This window comes from Neomonachus schauinslandi, chromosome 5, assembly GCF_002201575.2.
Source record: "Neomonachus schauinslandi chromosome 5, ASM220157v2, whole genome shotgun sequence".
NCBI lineage: Eukaryota > Metazoa > Chordata > Mammalia > Carnivora > Phocidae > Neomonachus > Neomonachus schauinslandi.
The window spans coordinates 113,166,157-113,190,766 of NC_058407.1; the positions used below are offsets into that span (position 1 = coordinate 113,166,157).

The 24,610-nt window shown below is 38.8% G+C and overlaps 1 protein-coding gene across 1 annotated transcript in view; it reads left to right on the forward strand.

Annotated features, from left to right (window-relative positions):
* The window catches only part of LOC110577726 (protein adenylyltransferase SelO-like), a 35,325-nt gene that overhangs the window by 5,602 nt on the left and 5,113 nt on the right, over positions 1 to 24,610 (forward strand). Inside the window, exons 4-17 of the mRNA XM_044914984.1 lie at positions 1,710 to 1,774; positions 1,862 to 1,918; positions 2,009 to 2,107; positions 2,297 to 2,364; positions 3,827 to 3,914; positions 7,073 to 7,142; positions 8,361 to 8,433; positions 10,964 to 11,047; positions 11,988 to 12,117; positions 18,091 to 18,135; positions 18,234 to 18,315; positions 18,419 to 18,511; positions 19,539 to 19,618; positions 20,392 to 20,435. Of these exons, the coding sequence (XP_044770919.1) occupies positions 1,710 to 1,774; positions 1,862 to 1,918; positions 2,009 to 2,107; positions 2,297 to 2,364; positions 3,827 to 3,914; positions 7,073 to 7,142; positions 8,361 to 8,433; positions 10,964 to 11,047; positions 11,988 to 12,117; positions 18,091 to 18,135; positions 18,234 to 18,315; positions 18,419 to 18,511; positions 19,539 to 19,618; positions 20,392 to 20,435 (1,078 nt within the window). The remainder of the gene's footprint in view (positions 1 to 1,709; positions 1,775 to 1,861; positions 1,919 to 2,008; positions 2,108 to 2,296; positions 2,365 to 3,826; positions 3,915 to 7,072; positions 7,143 to 8,360; positions 8,434 to 10,963; positions 11,048 to 11,987; positions 12,118 to 18,090; positions 18,136 to 18,233; positions 18,316 to 18,418; positions 18,512 to 19,538; positions 19,619 to 20,391; positions 20,436 to 24,610) is intronic.

Sequence of the window (24,610 nt, forward strand, 5' to 3'; positions counted from 1 at the left end):
TGACCAGGTCCATTCCAGGAGTTGTGAGAAGGGCTGTGGCAAAGAAATCTGCTTAATTTTATTTAATACCCCATTTTCCAAACATACTTGACTATAGGGTTTTGTTGTGTTTTGTTTTTAAGGAATAATAACATTTTGCTGAACTATGTTTCTCAATTTTGAAACTTCTGGACTAGATGATCCTTATGGTTTTTTTTTAGCTCCCAAATATAGGGATTCCATAGTTCAAAAAGCCATTTCCCATATAGGTTAAATTTATTAGATAGCATTTTGTACCAGTACTCACATGTACTGTTAGAATACAAATGCAAACCTTAAGCCCTGCAGAGTTTTGTTAAGCTGTATTTTTTTGTAGGTTTTTTTTTTTTGATAGTATAGTAAATTAGATTTTTTTCATCGATTTCATGTTTCATCTCTTGCTTCTCTCTGATTTGAAATTATAAAGATTTATTTATAAGGATGGCTTTGCCATTTTGAACACTAAATGATTTCTCCTTTATTAATAGAGAACTACCTTCTTAGTTCCCCTGACTTCACTCCTAGCTCTGGAGTTACCATTCTTTCTACTTCTTTTTCATGGTGTGGGATATACCTAATGTATTGTTGACTTTAGAAATTGCCAGAATATGCTAAGAGCACCTTTCAGATTTGTGCTCTTAGAGGTATCATATAGCTAAAATTAATGGTGATCTGTTCCTGGTTAAGATGAAAGATTAAAATACTGGGTAGATTTTTCTCAAATTCATGTTTTTCTATCAGAACTATAAACATAGTTTAAATATTCCACACCTATTTATAGAACCCCTTTTATGTGCCGGGAACTATAGTGGTGAATGAAACATGTCCCCTTTGCTCAGATTGCTAATACTCTAGGGGAGGGGATAAAGAAATGAATTCTAATAACATCAGCATCGTGATAGGGTTAAGTGTAGGAGTTATGGGAATTCACAGAACACTCCTAGTCCCAGAAAGTCAGAGACAACTTTCGGGTGGAAGTAACATGCATGTGGAAAATGGAATGATGTCTAAGTTAGCAAATCACTGTTGGTAATAATAATTATTACCATCTTAGGAGCTCTTGCATGTGTCGGACATAGGACAGAGCATCCGTTAGCATTCATTCTTATAACAACCTGGCAAGGGTTATCTCATTTTATGGAAATGAAAGGTCAGTCTCAGTGGGATTAAGTAATTCAAATTCCCATAGCTAGTAAGTGGTATAACTGGGAGTTGGGCAACTGCAAACAGAAAATGTTGGAAACAGCTGTGTAAGTTCAAAAGCAATTATTTTCAGTTACAAGTATGTTCTTGATTTTACATTGCATACATATACTATAGGCAAACTTTCTATGAATAAGTTGTTCTAGTTCATATTCTGGAATTAAATAGATCAATAGATCAGTTCTAAGTATTCTACACCTAACAGACTTTAGCTCAGCTGTAAGATGATGAATGTAATTATATGTCTCAAACTTATATTTTTAAAATGAATTTCACTTATGTCTTATTGATTGAATTTTATTTTCACCTTTGTTCAAGTTGTTGATTATTATAATCCTAAAAATGCAATACCCCCTTCTCAATTTTGACAAAATAACTTTGGCTGTAAAATTACTATGAAAATTTTATAGTAAAATTTCAAAATTTCAAAAGTACTATGAAAGCTTTAAAGGGTAATAAGCATGAATAATTTTCCTTTTTCTCTTTAGTTTGGGATATGGGCAGGTCAGCTTGGGGACGGAAGAGCCCATCTTCTTGGAATTTACATGAACAGGTACCACATGTTTTCTGGTATAATAGCTTTTCTGCTAAATATTAACACAGATCTTCTGATACTTAGATTTCTTTGTTGTTGTTGAAGGCAGGGTGAAAAGTGGGAGCTCCAATTAAAGGGCTCAGGAAAGACTCCATACTCCCGGTACAGTTTGATATTTTTTTGGTCATCTAAATAAAAATTGATATTGTCTTCATTACAACTGAAAATCTTTCTGCTCTTGTTTTGCCCTAGAAATGGTGATGGCAGAGCTGTACTTCGTTCCTCAGTGAGAGAATTTTTATGCAGCGAGGCTATGCACTCTCTTGGAATTCCAACTAGCAGAGCTGCAAGGTAATTCCTTTTTCCTTGAAGCTAACTTTCAGGACCGCATCATGTTATCTGCAGGCATGTGTTGGTAAATTGAGCCAATAAATCTCTGGTAGCATGATTGCTCACCGTTTCTTACGGTTTTAGGTACTTCTTGGTAGCTTGCTAGTAGTTAACATGTAAATTTAATTGTTGGATTCTCTTATGTTTCAGTCTGGTTGTGAGTGATGATGAAGTATGGAGAGATCAGTTCTACAATGGAAACGTTGTGAAAGAAAGAGGTAATGATAATTTTTAGAATATTTACATAAAATTAGGTTGAGTTCTTAAAGAATAACAGATCCTGGACATCTTTGCAGACCAGCAAAATGTTATAAAGCCAGGACCTGAAAGTTCATACTCTTTCTTCTGAGGAGAGACCCTCGGACCTTTCCTCAGAGCCTGACTGCTCTTACTTCATGCTTGCTTCCAGTCGGTTCAGTTAACTTCTTCCTCAGCCTTTAGTAGGCCAGAAATAAAAAAAATCAGGAAGGGGTGAGAAGTGTGCTGCAGAGCAGCAAAGAGAAACAGCGAGAGAAACTTGACCTTGAATCTCTGGGGAGAGAAGAGACCTGAAAATCAATAATAAGTGATTGATTGACTGATTGATTGATTGATTTTGAGTAAGCTCTACACCAGTGTGGGGCTTGCACTCACTGCCCTGAGATCAAGAGTCACATGCTCTACCGACTACGCCAGCCAGGCGCCCTAATAATAATCTTATTCAACAGTTTAGAAGGCAAAGCCCTACCTGCTCTGTTGGGTCCTGTGGACATCACTGTACGACGGGGCAGCATTTTTACTGATGTTCACGGTGATTCACCGAGTGCACATATTATATTCTTTATACTTAGCACCTAATACGCTTTGACAAGATTTTCATAAAAAACAATCCCCCTAGAGTATTCATGCTTAAAGGAGTTAAGGGTTATTTACCTTTGAGGTTAGGAAGGATTTCAGTCGGGGGAGAAGAAGGAGTGTGCATGTGCGTGGCACAGGGAATAGTACAGAGGCCCAGAGGTGCAGTGAGTGTGGGATTATGTCGAAGGGCAGCACCAACAGAACAGGGGCTTTGTTGCCTGGGATAGACTTCATCTTGACATCCAGACACATGGAAGTACAGCATTCCTTTTGAGAAAAAAAAGACATGAATTCTCTTTACTAATTGTATTACTAATGCCTGTAGTCAAAACAGAAGGCGGCAACAGAAGGCTGCAAACACTAACACAAAAATGTATAGATTCACTTTGTTTCGTGTATGCATAAGTTAGAACATATGCAAACGTTTATTTATTGAAGTTGATTTTCAATTAGTTACACCGAGAGAAGGCACTGGCAGGGACTATGCCATGGAAATCATTCACTAATTCCCTATTTCAGGATGAGGTACAGGGAAAAGGTCACAACAGAGGAGACAGTGGGAATCCCATGTTTGGATCCTGACAGTTTAACTGAGCACCCTTTAATGAGGTTGGAGCCTTGGTATTTCTGAAAGTGTTGTGGTTCCTGATACTCTAACTGATTCAAGGCTTAAAGAAATAGAGAAAAATCCTCGATCCTTTCTAGAGTATAAATTAGTTGCTTTTCTGATAAATTGGGTTCCTGTATTTTTTTTTTACTAAAATAATTTGAATTCTCAGAACAGCATATTATGCTATATTTGCACAGTTTAAAATAACTTGTGCTAAAATATGTGTTTTTCAGGTGCAGTAGTGCTGCGTGTTGCAAAATCATGGTTTAGAATTGGATCATTAGAAATTTTGGCTCATTATGGTGAACTGGATTTACTCAGGTTAGAAAATGACTTTTTTTTTTAAATGATCGAAGACAATTAAATGCTTATATAAGTGCTGTGAAGTTAAAATATTTTTGGTTTTCTTATAAGTAAAACCAAATATTTCAATTAATAAATATTTTTAACACTTGCTATGTGTGGGTTTTCTAGGAGGCCAAAAGAAGTGTGAGACCCAGTAGACCCTTTGCTCAAGGAATTTTTAATCTAGTATGCAACCCAGTTGCAGCTGAGGACCTCTGTGCCATTCAGAGCCCTGGGTGGAAGTATTTCAAGGCCCAAAGATCTTCTTCCAACTTCTGGGATTCCCAGGGTGTCTTCTCTCTCCTGTCTCTTCTTCCTTGGACTGTAGTTTTGACACATGTGAGATGCCTGGTTTACTCTGGGTTGACCCACACTTGAAACTCAGCCCCTTGGTATCCAAGATCTATAAAGAACTTCTCAAACTCAACACCCAAAAAGCAAATAATCAAGTCAAAAAGTGGGCAGAAGATATGAAAAGACACTTCTCTGAAGAAGACATACAAATGGCTAACAGACACATGAAAAAATGTTCATCATCATTAGCCATCAGGGAAATCCGAATCAAAACCACACTGAGATACCACCTTACACCAGTTAGAATGGCAAAAATTGACAGGGAAAGAAACAACAAATGTTGGAGAGGTTTTGGAGAAAGGGGAACCCTCTTACACTGTTGGTGGGAATGCAAGTTGGTGCAGCCACTTTGGAAAACAGTGTGGAGGTTCCTCAAAAATTTAAAAATAGAGCTACCCTATGACCCAGCAATTGCACTCCTGGGTATTTACCCCAAAGACACAGATGTAGTGAAAAGAAGGGCCATATACACTCCAATGTTCATAGCAGCAATGTCCGCAATAGCCAAACTGTGGAAAGAGCCGAGATGCCCTTCAACAGATGAATGGATAAAGAAGATGGGGTCCATATATACAATGGAATATTACTCAGCCATCAGAAAGGATGAATACCCAACTTTTACATCCACATGGATGGGACTGGAGGAGATTATGCTAAGTGAAATAAGCCAAGCAGAGAAAGTCAATTATCATATGGTTTCACTTATTTGTGGAACATAAGGAATAGCATGGAGGACCTTAGGAGAAGGAAGGGAAAAATGAAGGGAGGGAAATCGGAGGGAGAGACGAACCATGAGAGACTATGGACTCTGAGAAACAAACAGGGTTCTAGAGGGGAGGGGCTGGGGGGATGGGTTAGCCCGGTGATGGGTATTAAGGAGGGCACGTACTGCATGGAGCACTGGGTGTTATATGAAAACAATGGATCGTGGATCACCACATCAAAGACCAATGATGTATTGTATAGTGACTAACATAACATAATAAAATTAAAAAAAAAAAAAAAAGAAACTCAGCCCCTTCACTAGGACAAAAGCAAACAAACAGGCAAAGTTTACACAAAACATCTCAGGACAGAGTGTATCTTACTGAAGACTTTTCTGCAGGGAGGACAGAGGATGGCTTCAAAAGAGCGAAAGCAACGAATTCTTACTCTTGCACCACACACTACAGTTTCCAGCATTTTGTGATGTCTTGGTGCCCGCAGTGTCTCTACTTAACACAGCTCCATCTTCCTCAAGCCCACTTACGAGATGTGTCTTCAGGCAAAAACATTTCCTCCTTTGAGAGGAATTTTGCTTCCTTTTGTTAAGATAATACAGTTTTAAAAAGTCATAAGAAGTCACATAGATTCTCTTAGAGGAACTAGAATCATTTGGGTTGTGGATCCTGTTGTATTGTAGTTATCAGTGTAATAAGTCCAGATACCTAGTCGGTGAAGGATACGGGGAGAGAAGACAAGAGGGAAATGAGTAAGCAGAGTAGGGAAGTCATCACACTGGTCAGAGTGGTCCCTGAGTCTCTCACTTCAGCATATGTTCGCTGAGCTCATGGTCATCTTGCTTGTTGAGAAGAGTTGTCTACACTCACAGGGCATTATTTCTAACTTCCCATTTGTTTTTTGGGGTCACTTCTGCTTGGATTCATGGTGTCACTGAAACTGTTCCATCTGGTGGTAATACTTCCGTTATAGTTCACTTAGCTCTCTGGCATTTGGTGTATATTAGTGACCGCCTCCTCCTGAAAATCTCTCTATTGGCTCACATAGCCATGTATATATTCCTTTTTGTTTCCCAAATGCCTACAACAGTTCTTGACATATAAGCACTTATTCACATGATTAAATTATTAAATGACTAGAAAAATACATATATATACAAACTCTAATCCACTCCTTTTGTTTTGACTGGCTTTTAATAATTCCCAAGTCACATCTACAACCCCCAATTTTTTTCTGGCTTCTTTCTTTTTTTTTTAAAGATTTTATTTATTTATTTGAGAGAGAGAGAATGAGAGAGAGCACATGAGAGGGGGGAGGGTCAGAGGGAGAAGCAGACTCCCTGTTGAGCAGGGAGCCCAATGCAGGACTCGATCCAGGGACTCCAGGATCATGACCTGAGCTGAAGGCAGTCGCTTAACCAACTGAGCCACCCAGGCGCCCTTCTGGTTTCTTTCTTATCCAGTGCATTAAACACTATAGTTAGTTGACAAGTCATTTAAAATAGGGAATAAAAAATATGATACACAGACAACTTAAATACTTTAACTTCAAACATTGGGCAATTTTTTGCCACCCCCTATTTGAGAAGTCTTACGTGACTCTGCCGATATAAATAATCGTTCCCTGCTCTGTTAACTTTGTATCTTTTATATTGTTCTGTTATTGCATGTGTTACACTGTAATGTCATTATTTCTTCCTGTGTTCGTCTCCCTGATCTGCTCTGTGTGCTTTGAGGTTTGGGTCCTCTGGGCCTGGGTGTTGGCATATCCTTTCCCCCAGGACTTGCACCTGACGGGGCATATAATAGGTGTGTGCTGGGTATTTACTGAACTAATCTCTATTTGTAATATAACATGGTGGAATCTAATACTGTCTTAGAAACACATTTCCAGTTTTGACTGGTATTGAGGAAGTATTTCTCTGTGGCTGTTTTGAGAGTAAAATCTTACTTTGATTTGTAAAATTTTAAGTTTGAATCTAATGGCTTCCTGGATGTCAAGGGCAGATTTAGATGATTTGATACTGAGGAACGATGATGCTCTCTCCTTCTTCTCTCTAGGACATTATTAGACTTCATCATACAGGAGCATTTCCCCTCAGTGAAGGTCACAGAACCTAACAGATATGTGGTAAGTTTTTTTTTTTTTTTTAAAGATTTTATTTATTTATTTGACAGAGAGAGACACAGTGAGAGAGGGAACACAAGTGAGGGAGAGGAAGAAGCAGGCTTCCCACGGAGCAGGGAGCCTGATGTGGGGCTCGATCCCAGGACCTTGGGATCATGACCTGAGCCGAAGGCAGACGCTTAACTGACTGAGCCACCCAGATGCCCTGAACTAGTTGTATTCTATGCAAATTGTTGAAATTGGCATTCTGTATTTTCTGTACGGACAATGATAATGTGTGTAAATGACAGTTTTATTTCTTCCACTTTCTTATTTTTTCATCTTTCATTCTTTTTTTTAAGATTTTATTATTTGAGAGAGAGAGAATGAGAGAGATAAAGCACATGAGAGGGGGGACGGTTAGAGGGAAAAGCAGACTCCCTGCTGAGCAGGGAGCCCGATGTGGGGCTCGATCCCAGGACTCTGGGATCATGACCTGAGCCAAAGGCAGACGCTTAACAACTGAGCCACCCAGGCGCCCCATGTGGTAAGTTTTTAAAGAGAAAGAGCAATACTTGGTTTTATCTCATGGCCCGCCAACATCAGCAGTTACAACTTAGAACTTTACTAAAGGTAGGAAAGGAAATGTAGAACACTTTGAACATTTTGTTAGAGGAGAAGGTGAACCGCTTCATAAACAAGACATAGATAAGAAAGTTGTTTTGTTTGAAAGGTATCCAGAGAAAAAGAACAGGTGCTACTACATCCTGATTCTAGATATTCTAGATATTTCTATAGTAGTAATTTTAAAATAAACACAATACGTAACAGGAAAATGTGATTTTCTATTCCCGTGGAAATGATTTGGTCTCCATCAGCCTCTTTCATTCTCTTAGCGGCCGCAGAGAAGAGAATTCCATTATTTTTCTTGGTGACTCATTTCAAAGTTTAAGAATTCATTTTGCTTACATTTACCTCCCTTGTGCTGAATTCTAATGCATTTCATGTTCTTACTGGACATGGAGAAAGCCTGGTCATTATACTGTGTCTGAGCCTTTATATATTATTTCTCGGTGACTAATTCTACGTTCTTCCATTTTTTTCGTACATCAGCTAATTTCCATTCCTTTAGTCATCTTCTGGCATTCTGAATTCTTTCCATGTTCTCCTTGTGACTTAGCAGAAGATCCTAAAAGAGTATACATTCCTGAAAATCTGAAAAATTTCTGAATTTTATTTTAGGATTTTTTCTCTATTGTGGTATCAAAGACGGCACAACTCATTGCCTTGTGGATGTCTGTTGGTTTTGCTCATGGTAAGTCATCTACTGATGTTTCATTTTCCTGATGGGAAAGTAGAGTTAATTTGTTGAACCAGAGGACTTCTTTTCTGTGTACTTTAAAATATTTCCACTGATGAGCTTCTTAACATTTACGATATATGAATTGGCTCTTAGCAACAGAGAAACAATTTTCTTGTGTTTAAAATGGTTTTGAATGGAACAGTATACACAAAATAGAATAAGCATCCTCAATTCAACAAGGATGTTATTACCTGCATAGCTTTCTTTTTTAAAAAAAGATTTGATTGATTGATTTTAGAGAGAGCATGAGTGAGCAGGGGGAGGGGCAGAGGGGGAGGAAGAGGGACAAGCAGACTCCAGGCTGAGCTCAGAGCCTGACTCCAGAAGCTGGGCTTGATTTCACAATCCCAAGATCAAGACCCGAGTCAAAATCAAGAGTTGGATGCTTAACCAACTGAACCACCCAAGCGCCCCAGCCTGTAAATCTTTTCAACATTGTGGCTACATGTATTATATTTAGGTCTCTTTAAAGCTGTTTATAAAATCTTAATTGTAAGGGGCGCCTGGGTGGCTCAGTCGTTCAGCGTCTGCCTTCGGCTCAGGTCATGATCCCGGGGTCCTGGGATTGAGCCCTGCATCGGGCTCCCTGCTCAGCGGGAGGCCTGCTTCTCCCTCTCCCACTCCTCCTGCTTGTGTTTCCTCTCTCGTTGTCTCTCTGTCTGTCAGATAAATAAATAAAATCTTAAAAAAAAAAATCTTAATTGTAAAAGCACTGCATGCTTTTGATAAAGAATGGTAAGTATAGGGCACCTGGGTGGCTCAGTCAGTTAAGTGGCTGCCTCGGGCTCAGGTCATGATCTCAGGGGCCTGGGATTGAGTCCTGTGTCTGGCTCGCTGCTTGGTGGGGAGTCCATTTCTCCCTCTGCCCCTCCCCTCACCCATGCTTGTGTGCTCTCTCTCTCTCTCTCTGGCTCACTCTCTCTCTCAAATAAATAAAAAAATCGTAAAAAAAAAAAAAAAGAATTGGAAGTATACAGAAGTGAGTGTGAATTCCATTCTCCAGGCTAATCATTAGTAACCATTTCATATCAATTCTTTTGGGCTTTTTGGGGATGACATTCGTACACCTCCTATGAAAAAAGCAGGGCTGGCTTGTGTGTTTGAAGCCACTTAGTGTGTGAAGTTGCATAGGAAGGACTATCTGCCTGAACTAAGAATAACTGAAAAACAAATCATGTATGTTCTAATGTCTCTAGATAAATACCAAAAGGGAATCCCACATTGCAAAACTTCTTGAAATCCGCTTGCTTATCAGACACATACTCTGTGTATCTCTCTTGGGGTGGGTTGGGGGAGAGCCGGGTAGGTGTTTCATAGTTTTTGCTATTATGAACCGTAGCACAGCAACTACCTAGCAACTGTATCTTCATATTCCTGAAGGTAACTTTTGAGGACAAACCCGTAATGTGGAATGGCTGAGTTAGAGAGTCTGTACATTTAACATTTTGATAAACAGGGCCATCTTGCTCTGAAAAAGATTGAAACCCTATATTGGACGCAGTTGCCAAATACCCTGTATTAGGCTGGTGTATCTGTTCCCCGGCTTCCTCCTACCCTACACTCCGGCCGCCAGCCCTAGCCCCCTTGCCTGGGAGGGCACACTCCCTCCCCAGTCTGCGAGTGGTCTGCAGCTGAGGACTGTAATGGGGAACATATCCATATTTCCCCCTTTTCCCATCCTTTGGAAATGAATTCATCTTATTCCTTTACTAGTTTCATTTCCATTCCAAGTAACTTATATATATATATTTTTTTATTTATTTATTTGACAGAGAGAGACATAGCGAGAGCAGGAACACAAGCAGGGGGAGTGGGAGAGGGAGAAGCAGGCTTCCTGCTGAGCAGGGAGCCCGATGTGGGACTCGATCCCAGGACCCTGGGATCATGACCTGAGCCGAAGGCAGACGCTTAACGACTGAGCCACCCAGGCGCCCGTAACTTATATTTTTAAAAACAAATGGAAGAAATTGAGGATAAGTAAGAAGAAGTTGTATTTCTTGGGGCTTTTGTTCCTGCACTATTTGAAATCTTTGTGGGGGTGGGGTATAAAACAAAAGGCTAAATTTAGTTAAAAGATGTAATTTTGATATCTATTAAGTTATTTGACATCAACAGTTAAACTTTCTTTTTTTTTTTTTTAAAGATTTTATTTATTTATTTGACAGAGAGAGAGACACAGCGAGAGAGGAAACACAAGCAGGGGGAGTGGGAGAGGAAGAAGCAGGCCTCCCGCAGAGCAGGGAGCCCGATGCGGGGCTCGATCCCAGGACCCTGGGATCATGACCTGAGCCGAAGGCAGACGCTTAACGACTGAGCCACCCAGGCGCCCCCAGTTAAACTTTCAATTGATAATCTAATTTTGTTTCACTTCTAAAACAAATGCATTTCCATTGCCTTTTCTATTCTGAATAATTTTATACATTTAAAAAATGCCTTATTATTTTATTACCACGTTTTTGGAATCTTTTTGTTGTGGTTTCAGGTGTTTGTAATACCGATAACTTCAGTTTGTTATCCATTACAATCGACTATGGCCCATTTGGTTTTATGGAAGCCTATAACCCAGGTATGTGTGATTTATATGTAAATATGTATGTGTATACACACATATATCTTATTTCACTAAAAAGTGATTAAAGTTTATTTTAGATAAATTGTTATAGCTAATACAGTGATGGGGTAGTAGAAAGAATTGGGTTCATTCATAAAATGGTCATTTTATGTGGTACTCAATGTTCCAGGTGCTACAGGGATACAAAAATGAGCCCTTTGTGGTCTTTGCCCTCAAGGAATCACATATTAGAGAAGATGACAGGGAGGGTAGTAGGGAACCTGTGTGAGACAGATGCAGGTTTGACTTCCGGCATCTGAGTCATAGTGGCTCTGTGCCCTTCCCTGGACAAGTTACTTAACTTCTCACTTTACCAACCTATAAAATGGAGGCTATAGTAACACAGTCCTTACAAGGAGGGATCCAAGTGGGCTTTGTGGAGGATGTGATACTTGAGGTGGAGTTTGAAGTACATTTATGATCACCTGAAGATTCTTTTTTTTAAAGATTTTATTTAGTTGGGGGAGAGAGAGAGAGCGAGCACGAGCAGGGAGAGGAGCAGAGGGAGAAGGAGAGGGAGAAGCAGACTCCCCGCTGAGCAGGGAACCTGATGCGGGACTCGATCCCAGGACCCCGGGATCATGACCTGAGCCAAAGGCAGACGCTTAACCAACTGAGCCACCCAGGTGCTTCTGATCACTTGAAAATTCTTACATATTAGAATTGTATTCCTCTATTAGGCAAATATTCATATTGAAAAAGAATTTCATGTGTATGGGTAGTAAGTGTTTATGTTACTTTTTTAGTTAAATGTTTAATGTCAGAAAGATTTAATAAATGTGAACATATCTAATGAATATAAATTTATTAAATTTAAATATAAACTTAGAAAGGGAGAGCCTGTTTATTACAATTATCTCCACTAAAAAATGCTAATATTTTTTATTTTAAACAGATTTTGTCCCAAACACATCTGATGATGAAAGAAGATATAAAATAGGAAATCAGGCCAATGTTGGGATGTTTAATTTAAACAAGTTGTTGCAAGCTTTAAACCCATTACTGGATCCTAGGCAAAAGCAGCTGTGAGTAAATCCTAAATCCACTAATTAAATCTGTATGAAAATACAGTTTGTATAATGATCATTTTTTGAAGCTAACATTTTAAAAACCATCTTATTATTTAGTCTTTAATAGTGAAGGCATTTCAAACTGTGTATTTTTCTCTAGTAGAGTTTTGGCTTTTTCCCACAGTTATCAGGATAAAGTGTTTCCCTATTTATTGCTTTTTAGGTGTTGTGAAATTTTGTTTATTTCTTCTTTGATCTAAGGGTTATTTATCACTGTTTTTCTTAATATTTAATAGTTGGGATCATTTTATTCATATATTTTTATATGTGGTAAAATCTATTTAAAATGTGTTAAGGTTTCTTTGTGGCCCCAACATAATGAATTTTGTGCATATTTCATGATCAAACAAAAGAATGTATACTCTGTAGTCAAAAGTTTTACTATATCAAATTAAGTGTATTGAATGTATTATTCAAGACCTTTATGACTCTATTTTTTTATCTATTTGATAAATTTGATAAATTTGATACGTAAGAGATGTGTATTTAAAATCTCCCACTTTAAGTGTATTTTTACTAAGTAGTTTTTTGTAATTGTTTTAAATTTGCATATTTTGCTGTTGTATTATTGGTACATACAGGTTTTTACTTATATTTCCTTAAAAAAAAAAGTGCCCTTTAGCCCAACATAATCACCCCCCTTATCTTGATTTATCCTTTTAACTCCAAATTTCAATTTATATGGTATTAATATTATGATTTGTGCTTTCTTTTTGTTGGATGTGCCTCGAGTCTCACTTTGTTTTTGTACCTTTATCACTATGTTTCTTGTAAAAACAAACAACACATATAGCCAGGTTTTAACTCAATATGATGGTTTCTGTCTTAATAGAAGTATGTAGGCTGTTCATATTTATTGTAAAAAACTGATTGATTTTATTCCTGCCTTACATCATGCTTTATCTTTATTTTATGTATCAGTTCCCCCCCCATGGACTTTACTTATCTTTTTATGATTTGAGCAGTTCATTCATCATCCCCCCCACCTTGATTTGGAAACTACTGTATTCTCCACCTGCCACTGCTCATTATCTTCCTTTTTCTGCCACTTTCTCTACTGTTATGGGAAAATGAGTTTCCAAATAATTTTCCTTCCCTAAGATTCTATTGGCTTATTGTTTTCCCCCTCCATCTCAATGAGACTCAGAATGCTTTTACGTTTTACCTCTAAGTACCCAACTGCTAGATTTTGCTAATAAGATAGCTTAGTATTTTGAATTCAGACTATTGTAGGTTTTTCCTTGAAGTGTACCTCTCCCATCTTAAGAGTCCTTGCCCTTGCGCTTCCCCCACCTGCACACGCACACATTTCTAATCATTTCACTGCTGGCCACTGCTTTTTATTCATGGTTCCATCTTGAAGTCTCTGTTTTGATTACTCTATTATTTACTGGGGTATAGAGGTGATATATTTTCCGAATTCTTACATAACTATTACTGTTTTTATTTTACTCCGACAGATAATTGAGACGTAGGGTATTAGATTATGGATTCACTTGTGTGTAACAGAAACCCAAAATAATAGTAGTTTGAGCAAGATGGACATGCGTTTTTCTCTCCCATGAAAGTGTGCAGGTTGGTAATTGAGGGCTGGAGTGGGGACTCTGCTGTCTGAGTCTCAGGCTGCTTTTAGCTTTTCATCCCGCCTTGCACTGCGTGTAGTCCTCAGGGTCTGAGATGGGGCACCGTGTGTAACATCCAAATTCTGTGTGGCAGCATGGAGAAGAAGAAAAGAGGCAGGTCCTCGCTACTGAAGGGTGCATGTCAGAATTTGTGCACATCACCTCTCTCTTTTCACATTAGTCAGAACTGTAAAGCGTAGGGGCCTTACGTTGTATCAGCTTAGCTACACTCCAAATTCCCCTTCCCTGTATGGTTATGGCCCAAGAGAAGTTTGCAGCATCCGGAAGGTGGAAGTGAGGCAGCAGCACGATTCCACCCGGAAGGCTGGGCTAGAGTCAGGCCCCACTGCCGCTCCCGCGTATTGCCGTCTGTCTGCTGCTTCATCGTGCTGGTATGGGGAGAGAGCCAAGTGGAGTCCTGGGCCGGGGTGTGTACTGCTCCGGGCTGAGGGGCCCTGGCTCATCCTGCAGCTGACCTGCACCACTGAGCTTGGACACTTGGGGTTTAGACATGGGTTTCAGTTTGTGTACATTCCAGTTTGTCTTCACTGTCCCCAGTTTCACATCCAATTTTCTGTCCTCTCCTCGCTGCTGACGTTGAGCCCCAAAACCAGACACAGAAGCAACAGTATGATATACCATTCTTCACCGGCTCCCACGATCACGGAAGGTCGAATCCCTAAGATACACCCCTTGTCCTCTGGCACCAATAGTGGTTCTGCCTCTCTGACTGTAACCACATCCCCAGCGAGAGAAATCTCTGCTGTTGCTTAACTGTTGACTTTTCCTCCATTCCTTTTTGTGCTTCTGGCACTCCATTCTTTCTATGAATCCTCCGTATGTCCCCAAGTCTCTTACTTTTTTCCTTATGCTTTCCGTTTCTTTGTATTTTTGTATAGTGTTTTTTATACACTTTTTAAAAAAGAATTATTTATTTGACAGAGAGAGAGAGGGAACACAAGCAGGGGGAGCAGGCAGAGGGAAGGGAGAAGGAGGCTTCCCTGCTGAGCAGGGAGGCCGATGCGGGGCTCACTCCTAGGACCCTGGGATCATGACCTGAGCCGAAGGCAGATGCTTAACTGACTGAGCCACCCAGGCGCCCACTGAATAGTGTTTTGTAGTATTTCTTCTTCCCGATTTCCTAGGTCACTAAATTTGAGTCTCAAGAGTAACATTATCCCCCTCAATTCTTCCACTGAATTTTGTAGTCTGAAATACTATCTTGTAGTTCCAGAAGGTCTCCTGAGGCACAGTTTATTCTTCTGAAGTGTCTTGTTATTTTTTTCATATTGTTATCTGTCTCCACTGGCTGTTCCATTGTACTAGGAGCCAACTGTTCTGGCCTTCTTTTGTTTTTCCTCTCTCTGGGTATGAGAGGAAAACACTTAGGCACTGTGTTATTTTCCTTTGCCTCTCCGTTGGGGCTCTGCTCCAGTTAAGCGGTCGTACCCCTTTCATGGGCTGGCAGAATACCTGCAGGCAAGTTTTTAGCTCTCCACTGGGCCTCTCGTAGGCTGCCTCTCTGCTCCCAGCTCTCCCAAGCAGTCAAGGCTAACATTCTCCCACCTTCGGGGGTAGAGAGGTTTTAGCAGCTCTCCTGTAGCCGCTTGGAAGCCAGGAAGCCCACTGATTTTTTGCAGTTAACATTTATACAGGTAGGGCCCTTAATGTCTTTGCTCTGCTCGGCCATGCTGTACCTCAAGAATGAGGGCCTGCAGCCTTGCTCAGACCCTCCAGGCCTGCCTGCCTCCTCCAGGCCCCTGAAGCTCTGAGGCCCAGCACAGGGGCTGAATTAGAGCAGGGAAGGGCAGGCACCCAAAATTCATTTGAACTGCCATCTTCCTTTGACATCTCTGGTTTAGTGTTTGGCCTTGAAGACTTTTAAAGGAAATCACTTATTCCCCTTCTTGTGGTTCCCTGCGGTTGGGGCGGGGTGGGGGGGCTTCCTTAGAGTACACAGTCCTTCTCTGGCTCCACTTACTCCTCTCCGGGGGACAAAGGGTTAATGATCCGTTTGATGAATTTGGGAGAAGAAACTAAACATGTGTGGCTCATCCTAGTAATACCTCTCTTTTCGGAGATGTGCCTGACCAGAGAAAGCCTACATTTTCTGCTTTTTTATGTGAAGAGTTTACAGGGGTGTGCCCAAATGGGGGAGGCCCATAGTTATAACTGTTATTCTAGTAACTGAGTGAACAAATCTTTCTAATTTAGGCACAATATATTAACATGCTGATTATCCATAGACTTAAGCCATATTTTCGAGATTAGCTTTCATCAATAATAAAGCTGAACTTTTTTTTTTAAGATTTTATTTATTCATTTGAGACACAGAGATACAGAGAGAGAGAGAGCATGAGCAGGGGGAGAGGGAGAGAGAGAGGGAGAAGCAGGCTCCCAGCTGAGCCAGGAGCCAGACGTGGGGCTCCATCCCAGGACCCCGGGATCATGACCTGAGCCGAAGGCAGACGCTTAACGACTGAGCCACCCAGGAGCCCCTAAAGCTGACTTTTTAATCTCAGTCTGACTATTGTGTGATCTCTCATTCTGAATTCAGGCTGAAGAAACAAGTGTACATGGTTGCCTTTTTAAACAACAGAATAAATAATAGGCAACATTGTAATGTTTATAATTAGTTACTTGAAATATCTCGCATATGTATATGAATAAGCATGAATAATAATCTAAGTACATTAATAATTACATAGAATGTTAAGATATTTCTTGACATAACCACTGGAATTGAACTTCTTGAGGGAAGGATCACATTTTAATCATTTCTGTGTCTCTAAGGCATTTGCTAGAAGATAAAGCAGATATATATATATATTTTTGAAGATAGCATATTTAACTTGACTCTCTTCCCCACTCCTCCCCCAAATCTAAAATTGGCCATTTCCAGTACAAGATCCCAAGTGGAAGGCAAAGCATATAGTAATTTCATTAACCCTAGGTAGCAAAAAAGATTACTACAATAAAGATGAGTTTTATATATGATCTGTGGTTTCCTTAATTAATATAATTCAAAAATATATTGGTAGTATATCATAGTTGAAAATCAAAGCAATATAAAACAATATTCATTAAGCAGTCACTCTTGTCTCCATGAATTTTATATCCCTTTTGCCTTGCAGAGTTCATTTATTCGTTCAACAAATACTTATTGAGGTGCTCAGTATGTGCCAGACACTGTTCTAAGTACTAAGGGGACAGCAGTGAATCAAACAGCATGTTAATTGGGCCCTTGTGGTACTTACTTCTGGTGGGAGAGGCAGTCAAGCAGAATAAATAAGTTATGTAGCTTATTAGAAGGAGATAAATACAATGGAGAAAAATAAAGCAGGGGATAGGGAATAAAGGGAGGGAAGGTCTGCAGTTTTAAAAGGATGGTCAGTACCTCATTCAAGCAAAGGCTTGAAGGAGTCACAGGAGCAAGCCACATGGATGCCTGGGGGAAGAGTGCTCCAGGCGAGGGACCAGCCTGTGCAAAGGCCCAGAGCAGGTGTGTGGGGGGCGTTTAAGGAACAGCAAGGAGGCTCCTGTGGCTGCCTCAGAATGAGTGAGGGGAAAACTTACACGGGATGAGCTCAGTGAGGTAAAGGCAGTGGAGCTTCAGAATGAGTTGAGTTTTTATATGATTTAAAATACATTTAAGAATATTAAGAAATAGAAACAATTTGTTTCAAGATGAATTTAAGGTTAAGAATGCTTTGGGGCGGGGCGCCTGGGTGGCTCAGTTGGTTAAGCGACTGCCTTCGGCTCAGGTCGTGATCCTGGAGTCCCGGGATCGAGTCCCACATCGGGCTCCCTGCTCGGCAGGGAGTCTGCTTCTCCCTCTGACCCTCCTCCCTCTCCTGCTCTCTCTCTCATTCTCTCTCTCAAATAAATAAATAAAATCTTTAAAAAAAAAAAAAAAAAGAATGCTTTGGGGCGCCTGGGTGGCTCAGTTGTTAAGCATCTGCCTTCAGCTCGGGTCATGATCCCGGGGTCCTGGGTTCAAGCCCCGCATCGGGCTCCCTCCTCAGTGGGGAGCCTTCTTCTTCCTCTCCCACTCTCCCTGCTTGTGTTCCCTCTCTCGCTGTGTCTCTCTCTGTCAAATAAATAAATAAAATCTTTAAAAAAAAAAAAAAGGTTAAGAATGGTTTAATCTTTATATTTTTATGAAACATATGAATTGAGATTGATAAATATAATTACCATATTTATATTTCACATGTGAAAAGGTTCACTTTGTTCTTGTAAAATGTGATTCAAGAATGTTAATTTTAAATCAAGTTTAATTGTCTTTCCTTTTTTCTCCCTGTAGAGCTGCTCAGATTCTTGAGGGGTATCCAGTTCTTTATTATACAAGGTTTGTCCTTTTGATTAGGGATATTAAAGCATCCTGGTTGGTTTGAGGACAATTCTTAAAATAGTGAGAGTTGAACTGAATTGACATTTCTGTTTCAGATTTAGAGACTTGTTCAAAGCCAAACTGGGGTTACTTGGAGAGAGGAAGGGTGATGATGATTTAATTGCATTTCTCTTACATGTGAGTTTGTCATTTTATCTTTTTTTTTTCTGACTAACTTTTGAATTACTAATCAGCATATTCTTGAAGACTTGAGATTGATAAACATAATTATTCTCATTAGCTCATGGAAAAGACAGAAGCTGATTTTACAATGACATTTCGGCAGCTCAGCGAGATTACCCAAAGCCAGTTAGAGGAGCTCAACATTCCCCAGGTAGTCATTTGTGACATTTGGTTTTCTCTTAATTAAGTTTTCTTTATCAGATGTATTGAGGTATTATTTACATGTCATAAAATTCCACTGACCTTATGTATATAATTCAGTGATTTTTTATAATTTACAGATTTATGCATTTATCACCACAATTTGATTCTAGAACAGTTCCATCACCCTAAAATAAAGATCCTTTGTGCCCATTTGCAGTTAATCCCTGTTTCCACTCCTAGCCCCAAGCAGCTACTAATTTACCTTGTGTCTCAAGGTTTTTGCTTTCTAGACATTTCTTATAAATGGAATCATACAAAATGTGGTCTTTTGCACTTGGCTTCTTCGTTAGCCAAGTTTTGAGGTTCATCCATATTGTTACCTGTATCAGCAGTTCTTTCCTTTTTGTCACTGAGTGGTACTCTACGGTATGGATATACCATCTTTTGCTGACCCATTTACCAGTTGATGGACATTTGGGTCATTGCCACTTCTTGGTTATTGTGAATAAATACTGCTCTGAACACTCATGTACAAGTTTTTGTGTGAACATATGTTTTCATTTCTCTTGGACAGATACTAGGAGTGGAATCATGTCTTATTAATTTTTAAATCCTTCCCACCTAACAATTCCCAGAGCAGCATTGACATTCCATAAATATTTGTTGAATGAATTAATAGATGACTAAATAAAATGCAGTTGCAAATTAAGTTTTTAAAAGTAAATTATACATTATTTAAAGGAAGGCTTTTGGATAACATAAGTATTCACATGTAATCTCTGTAAGGACTTGGTTTATCTTAAATCATGCCATTACATGAATTTCCATGAATTAGAATTTTAGAGTTGAATGTCATATAAAGAAAAGGAAAATATTATTCTTTTTTAGGTCTACTTCTACTTGAAATAGCATGTCTTAAAAATTCTGGATATTACAAGTTATTATTAAAGAACATAATTTAAAGTAACATGAAGTTAAAATAAACAGAACCAATATTAATATAATAAGCAGCCTATTACCGCATTTTCACTTAGCAATTCTGGGCACTGAAGATGATTTCAGAGCACAAGCTTTTTCCTGCCTGGGTGTCCCAGTACCTTTTGAGACTGAAGAGGTAAGGTAATCTAACCACTTCTGAAAAAGCATGTGATGGATTACTTTAGCAGAGGTAACCCATCGAGTCTTCCTTCAACTTTCCATCATTTCCTTTTTACTCCTGGGTACTTTGCACCTGCTGAGGCATCCATGGCAACACCTCACCCATGGAGACAGCACAGGTCTGTTCACCTCAACTCTGATAACGCTGCTTCCCCAGGTGCCCCGGAGAGCCCATGCCCTGAAGCTCTGGAGGAGAGCTCCTCAGGCTTCTAGACTATTAGTGGTCACATCGTATACATTTGTAAGACGTTACTTTGCTTCATAAATTACAGTGAAGTAGAAGCAACAAATTTGGGAGTAAAGACATTGTAGGTAGTGGTCTCTGAAGGGAGAGACAGGGAGAAATAGTCCTTCCCAGTTTAATTGCCCCTGAGGGCTGTTTATAAAGATGACCATGATTAATCAAGAAAAGAAAAAATGGAATTATTTTCAGAAAACTGTTTAAGATAAAGAAAGGTATCAGACAATTTAGATTTTTTTTAGACAAAACTTTTTTTAATTTGTAAAAATAAAAGGTTTGGGATTAGCTAAAATAACTAAACAAGGTAGTATTTTATATGTTATGTAATCAAACTCAGTATTTTCTGTCTTCCTTTCAGACCACTGATTCAGTGTGATTTTTAAATGTTTTTTTCCCCAATATTTGTCTTGTGAAATAATTCCCACCTTTTTGAAAAAAGATAGGAGGAGACAATGGTTAATCTTGTCCTTTGTTTTATTCTTTGTTAGTAACACGAATGATTCAGATTCTGAAAGAAGAAAAAGAATGACAAGTGAGTAAACCTTTTGATTTTTTCAACTTTAAGGATTATCACATAAAAGCAACATTTTTTTGAAAGCTGGAAGTAATTACTTGAGGTAATTACTTGAAGTAATTACTTGAGTAACAACCAAGGGTTGTTTTTTGTGTTTTGGGGTTTTTTTTTTGGCTTGTTTTTAACTAGAATAATTCTAGTTAAGTACATTTTAGTTGAAGTGTCATCTGTGAGCTTTTCTAAATGACCTTTAACAGTATAACAGTTTGCATACTGATGTTAAAATAATATTGTCCTACAAGATGGTAGAGAGACAAGGTAGTTTGGGTTATGGTGGCAAGAATGTGAGTTTGCGGATCTGGCAGATGAATCTCATCTTGCTACCTTTTAGCTGCATGATCTGCAAGATACTTAACTCTGAGTTTCAAGGCCCTTAGCTATTATAAAATGGGGATGATATTTTGCAGCGATGTTGTAATGATGAGCAATAATATATGTAAAGTATCCTGTTATCGTGCATGGGCCATAATACACATCCAGTAAGTGATAGCTCTAAAAAGAAGTTATCTCTATATATCAATTTCAGTTTACCATGTGACTTCACACTTGGTTTGGAAAAGAAAAAAATGGAAGTTAGTTCTTTCTACAGTGTGGATTCTAACAAGATCAAAGATGTTCAGACAGTAGGTCCAAAGTCCTTGATTCCTGTTGCCTTACTTAGGACTTGTATAGAGAGCTAATGTGTGTCATCGGGGTGGCCGATTTTGTGTGAATGAAATAAGGATGATGCTAACATTCCATGTTAGGTTAGGGAGTGAGATTGCTTCTTGAACTCAGGACATTATTATAGAAATAAAACCAAGTTTAGGGGTGCCTGGGTGGCTCAGTCTGTGAAGGGGCTGCCTTTGGCTCAGGTCATGATCCAGGGTCCTGGGATGGAGCCCTGCCTCGGACTCCCGGCTCAGCGGGAAGCCTGCTTCTCCCTCTCCCTCTGCTGCTCCCCCTGCTTGTGCTCTCTTGCTCTCTGTCAAATAAATAAATAGAATCTTTTTAAAAAAACCCAAGTTTAGCTTTTACAGGAAAGTGAGTGATCTCTTCGTTGCCAGCCACTTCTGTCCACTGGTGCAGTCATACAGAATTTATAAGCCAGTTCAGAATGTGGACACTCAGCAGTTAAGAGAAAGAAGAAATCAGAAGACTAACATGTGGTGACAGTCTTTAGTATTTGGATTTGTTTGGTTATGACAGGATGGATGAGGTGGTAAATGAAAGAAATTTAATGAACTCAAGGCTGCAGCTTTCAGTTATTTTAGAGAAATAAGTGCTGAACAATGTGCTCTCAAGGAAAGGAAAAAGATAAATTTCCACAAAGAGCAGTGGTCTGATAAAAGTTCATAATGATAGCGCAGTTATTTTTTTAAAGGTACACTTCCATACATTATTACTATATATTTAATTGATAGGAAAATGCAAATATGTAAGAAATTGCACAAATTCATGTAACAGTGTATATCAGGGATGTGGAATTGAAGAACTGAACAGGCATGAAGAAATAAACTATCTAAGAATAGTGTCCAGTGTAGTGAAGTCTGAATCTTCATTTCCCTTCTAGGGTCTTCATTTCTCAGCTCTTGACCTGAGTTTTTTTTCCTTAGAGGGGCAGTATGGTCTGGCCCCCGGAGTTGGACCAGCTGTACCTGAGCTCTGGTTCGGCCATTTATTTCCTAGATGTTATTAAGCAGGTCACTCGATTCCTTCATCCCTCTTTTTCTCTTTCTGGTGTGTATATATACTTTTTTAGTGGCTTTATTGAGGTATAATTTACATCACAAAGTTCATTCATTTTAAATGTACAATGATTTTTTAAACTAAATTTTAAAAACTGTGCAATCATGACAGTCCAGTTTTAAAACAATTCTATCCATTTGACTTCACTTTTGTTTCCTCATCTATAAAATGCATTTACATCATGGATTGTTGCACAAAATCAGGAGATGGTAGTTGGCACATAATAAGTACTCAATAAGTATCAGCTATTACGTTAGTATAGAGTACATTAAATATCTTTGTTGGGAAGACTGGGATGACTATGTTTTTAGAAACCAAAAGACTAAAAATATATCGCTGTTGTATATTGTTTCAAAACATTAAAAAAAAAAATCAATAGTAGATTAGGGGAAGATTTTTTTTTTTTTTTTTAGTAGGCTCTACGCCCAGTGTGGGGGCTAGAACTCACGAGCCTGTGATCAAGAGTTGCATGCTCTACCAACTAAGCCAGCCAGGGGTTCCAGGGGTAAGATTTGCTTTAAAATTTTTTTGTCAATGCTCCAGGTTGCGAGCAATGGGAACATCAAAGGTGAGTGTTTTAAAGGTCTTAGAATTTAAAAAAAAAAAACAACCCCTATAAAATTGATAATTTTTAGGCCTCCGAATAACTCTATGATCATAAGCCACCAGAAGGCATTGATCACTTCTCTTCTATGTCACATTGTGCCCACCCAGCCCAAGATCATAGTAAAATTTTGTTTGAGAAATGCTTTTGATTACTGTCAGTACTGTGCCCTGACAGTGTCCATTGTATCTCCAGCATGATGCGATTGGGTTTATATTGCTGGGGGGAGATATTAAAAAGCTCTAAGACAGCTACCTCTGCAATAAAACTAACTTCGTTGTGATTCTGAAAATGCATCAGTGTAATTCTGCTTTCTTTGTGCCTAGTAGTGAATGTGTGGCACGTGCTCCGAAGAATCTTTACTTGTCCTCAGAACACAGGTTATTAGAGCTCAAGGCCAACTATGTTGAAATCCTGGGTTTGAGCCTCATTGGAGACACAGCCATATGCCCAGTGATCGTGGAGAATGAATTGGCCCCGACTGGGATCGGCTCAGCCCAAATTTCTCTCTTTTGGAAAAGAAACAAAGAGAATGCTAGTATGGTTGCAAGTCAGAGACATTTCCTTTGTGCGCTGAGGACTCTCAGTAGAAATTAAGCAAGATCATTTGGGAATCAAGGTGAAAGTGCTCTCAGTTAAGGTGATAGTATAAATTTAAATTGTGACCTCAAGTAGATATTTCAGAGCTGACCTTTTGTAGATAATAGAATGAAAGAAAAATTTCCTTCTTCATTCTTCCTCCTGGACATTAAAATAGAGAGACAGAGAGAAGGAACAATGGAAGATGCTACATTTGTAATAATTTTTCTCTTAAAGTATTTTAATAACTAACAATGAAAGTAAGATTTATTTTTATTGAGTTAGATAAATGATAAATAGAACTACCATTTTCCAGTTTCATTGCCAGCCTATGAGAGATTGTGTTTAATAATTTGAAGAGTTCAGTGTTTTATGGCCATCGAGTCTGCTGACTTTCTGATACGTTAATTTTTTCCATTTGTATGGTAGTAATGATGTGCTTTATTTATATTATGATGTGGTCAGTAAAACATAGTCTTAAATCTCTTCCAGTGCTAAATTTGCTTATTCAGAAACATATACTTAGCCCCTATTACATGCCCCTTTTTGTACAGTCACACTGTTTAAAGCTGAAACTACAAAGATGAATTTGAGCCCTGCCCATAAGTAGTCAACACTCTAGTGGATCAGGGATTACCACATTACATGGAACTCTGGCAGGGTTTGTGTGTGGACAGAATCCTCACTAATCCACTGCTTAAAATTTTATTGCCAAAAGAAATAACCCATCAACAGAAAACTCCCAACTAGATAAAAATGTACAGAATCCAATAACTCCTCAAACAATCTTATAAACAGATCTATAATTTTCTGATTTTCAAGTAGTTTGTATATTTATAACTTGGTCCAAAGCACTTCTGCTTGTAGCTGAAATTTCTTGTATGTTTTAACAGTATTTCATTGCCAGGTATCTAGGCAGTGTTTGTCAAATTTGTCAAACTTTTCATTGGAAGGCTCCGCTCTCCCTCTGCCTACGCTGAGCATTTCCACAATTCCCCTTGCATGTTAGTTTCCTTTTTGTTTAAAGATTGTATTTTCTGTGTATATGTGTCTTGTTTTAAACAAGTACTATATGAATTCTTTAAAATTTGAAAAATGCAAACTTATAGAAAGACTAAAAAAAAAAAAATCCCATTTTCCCAAACACAGTTATTATTTACTTTTTGCATTTACTTCTAGTCTCTCTTTTTCTGTGTGTATTTTTTTTTTTTTTTTTTAAAGA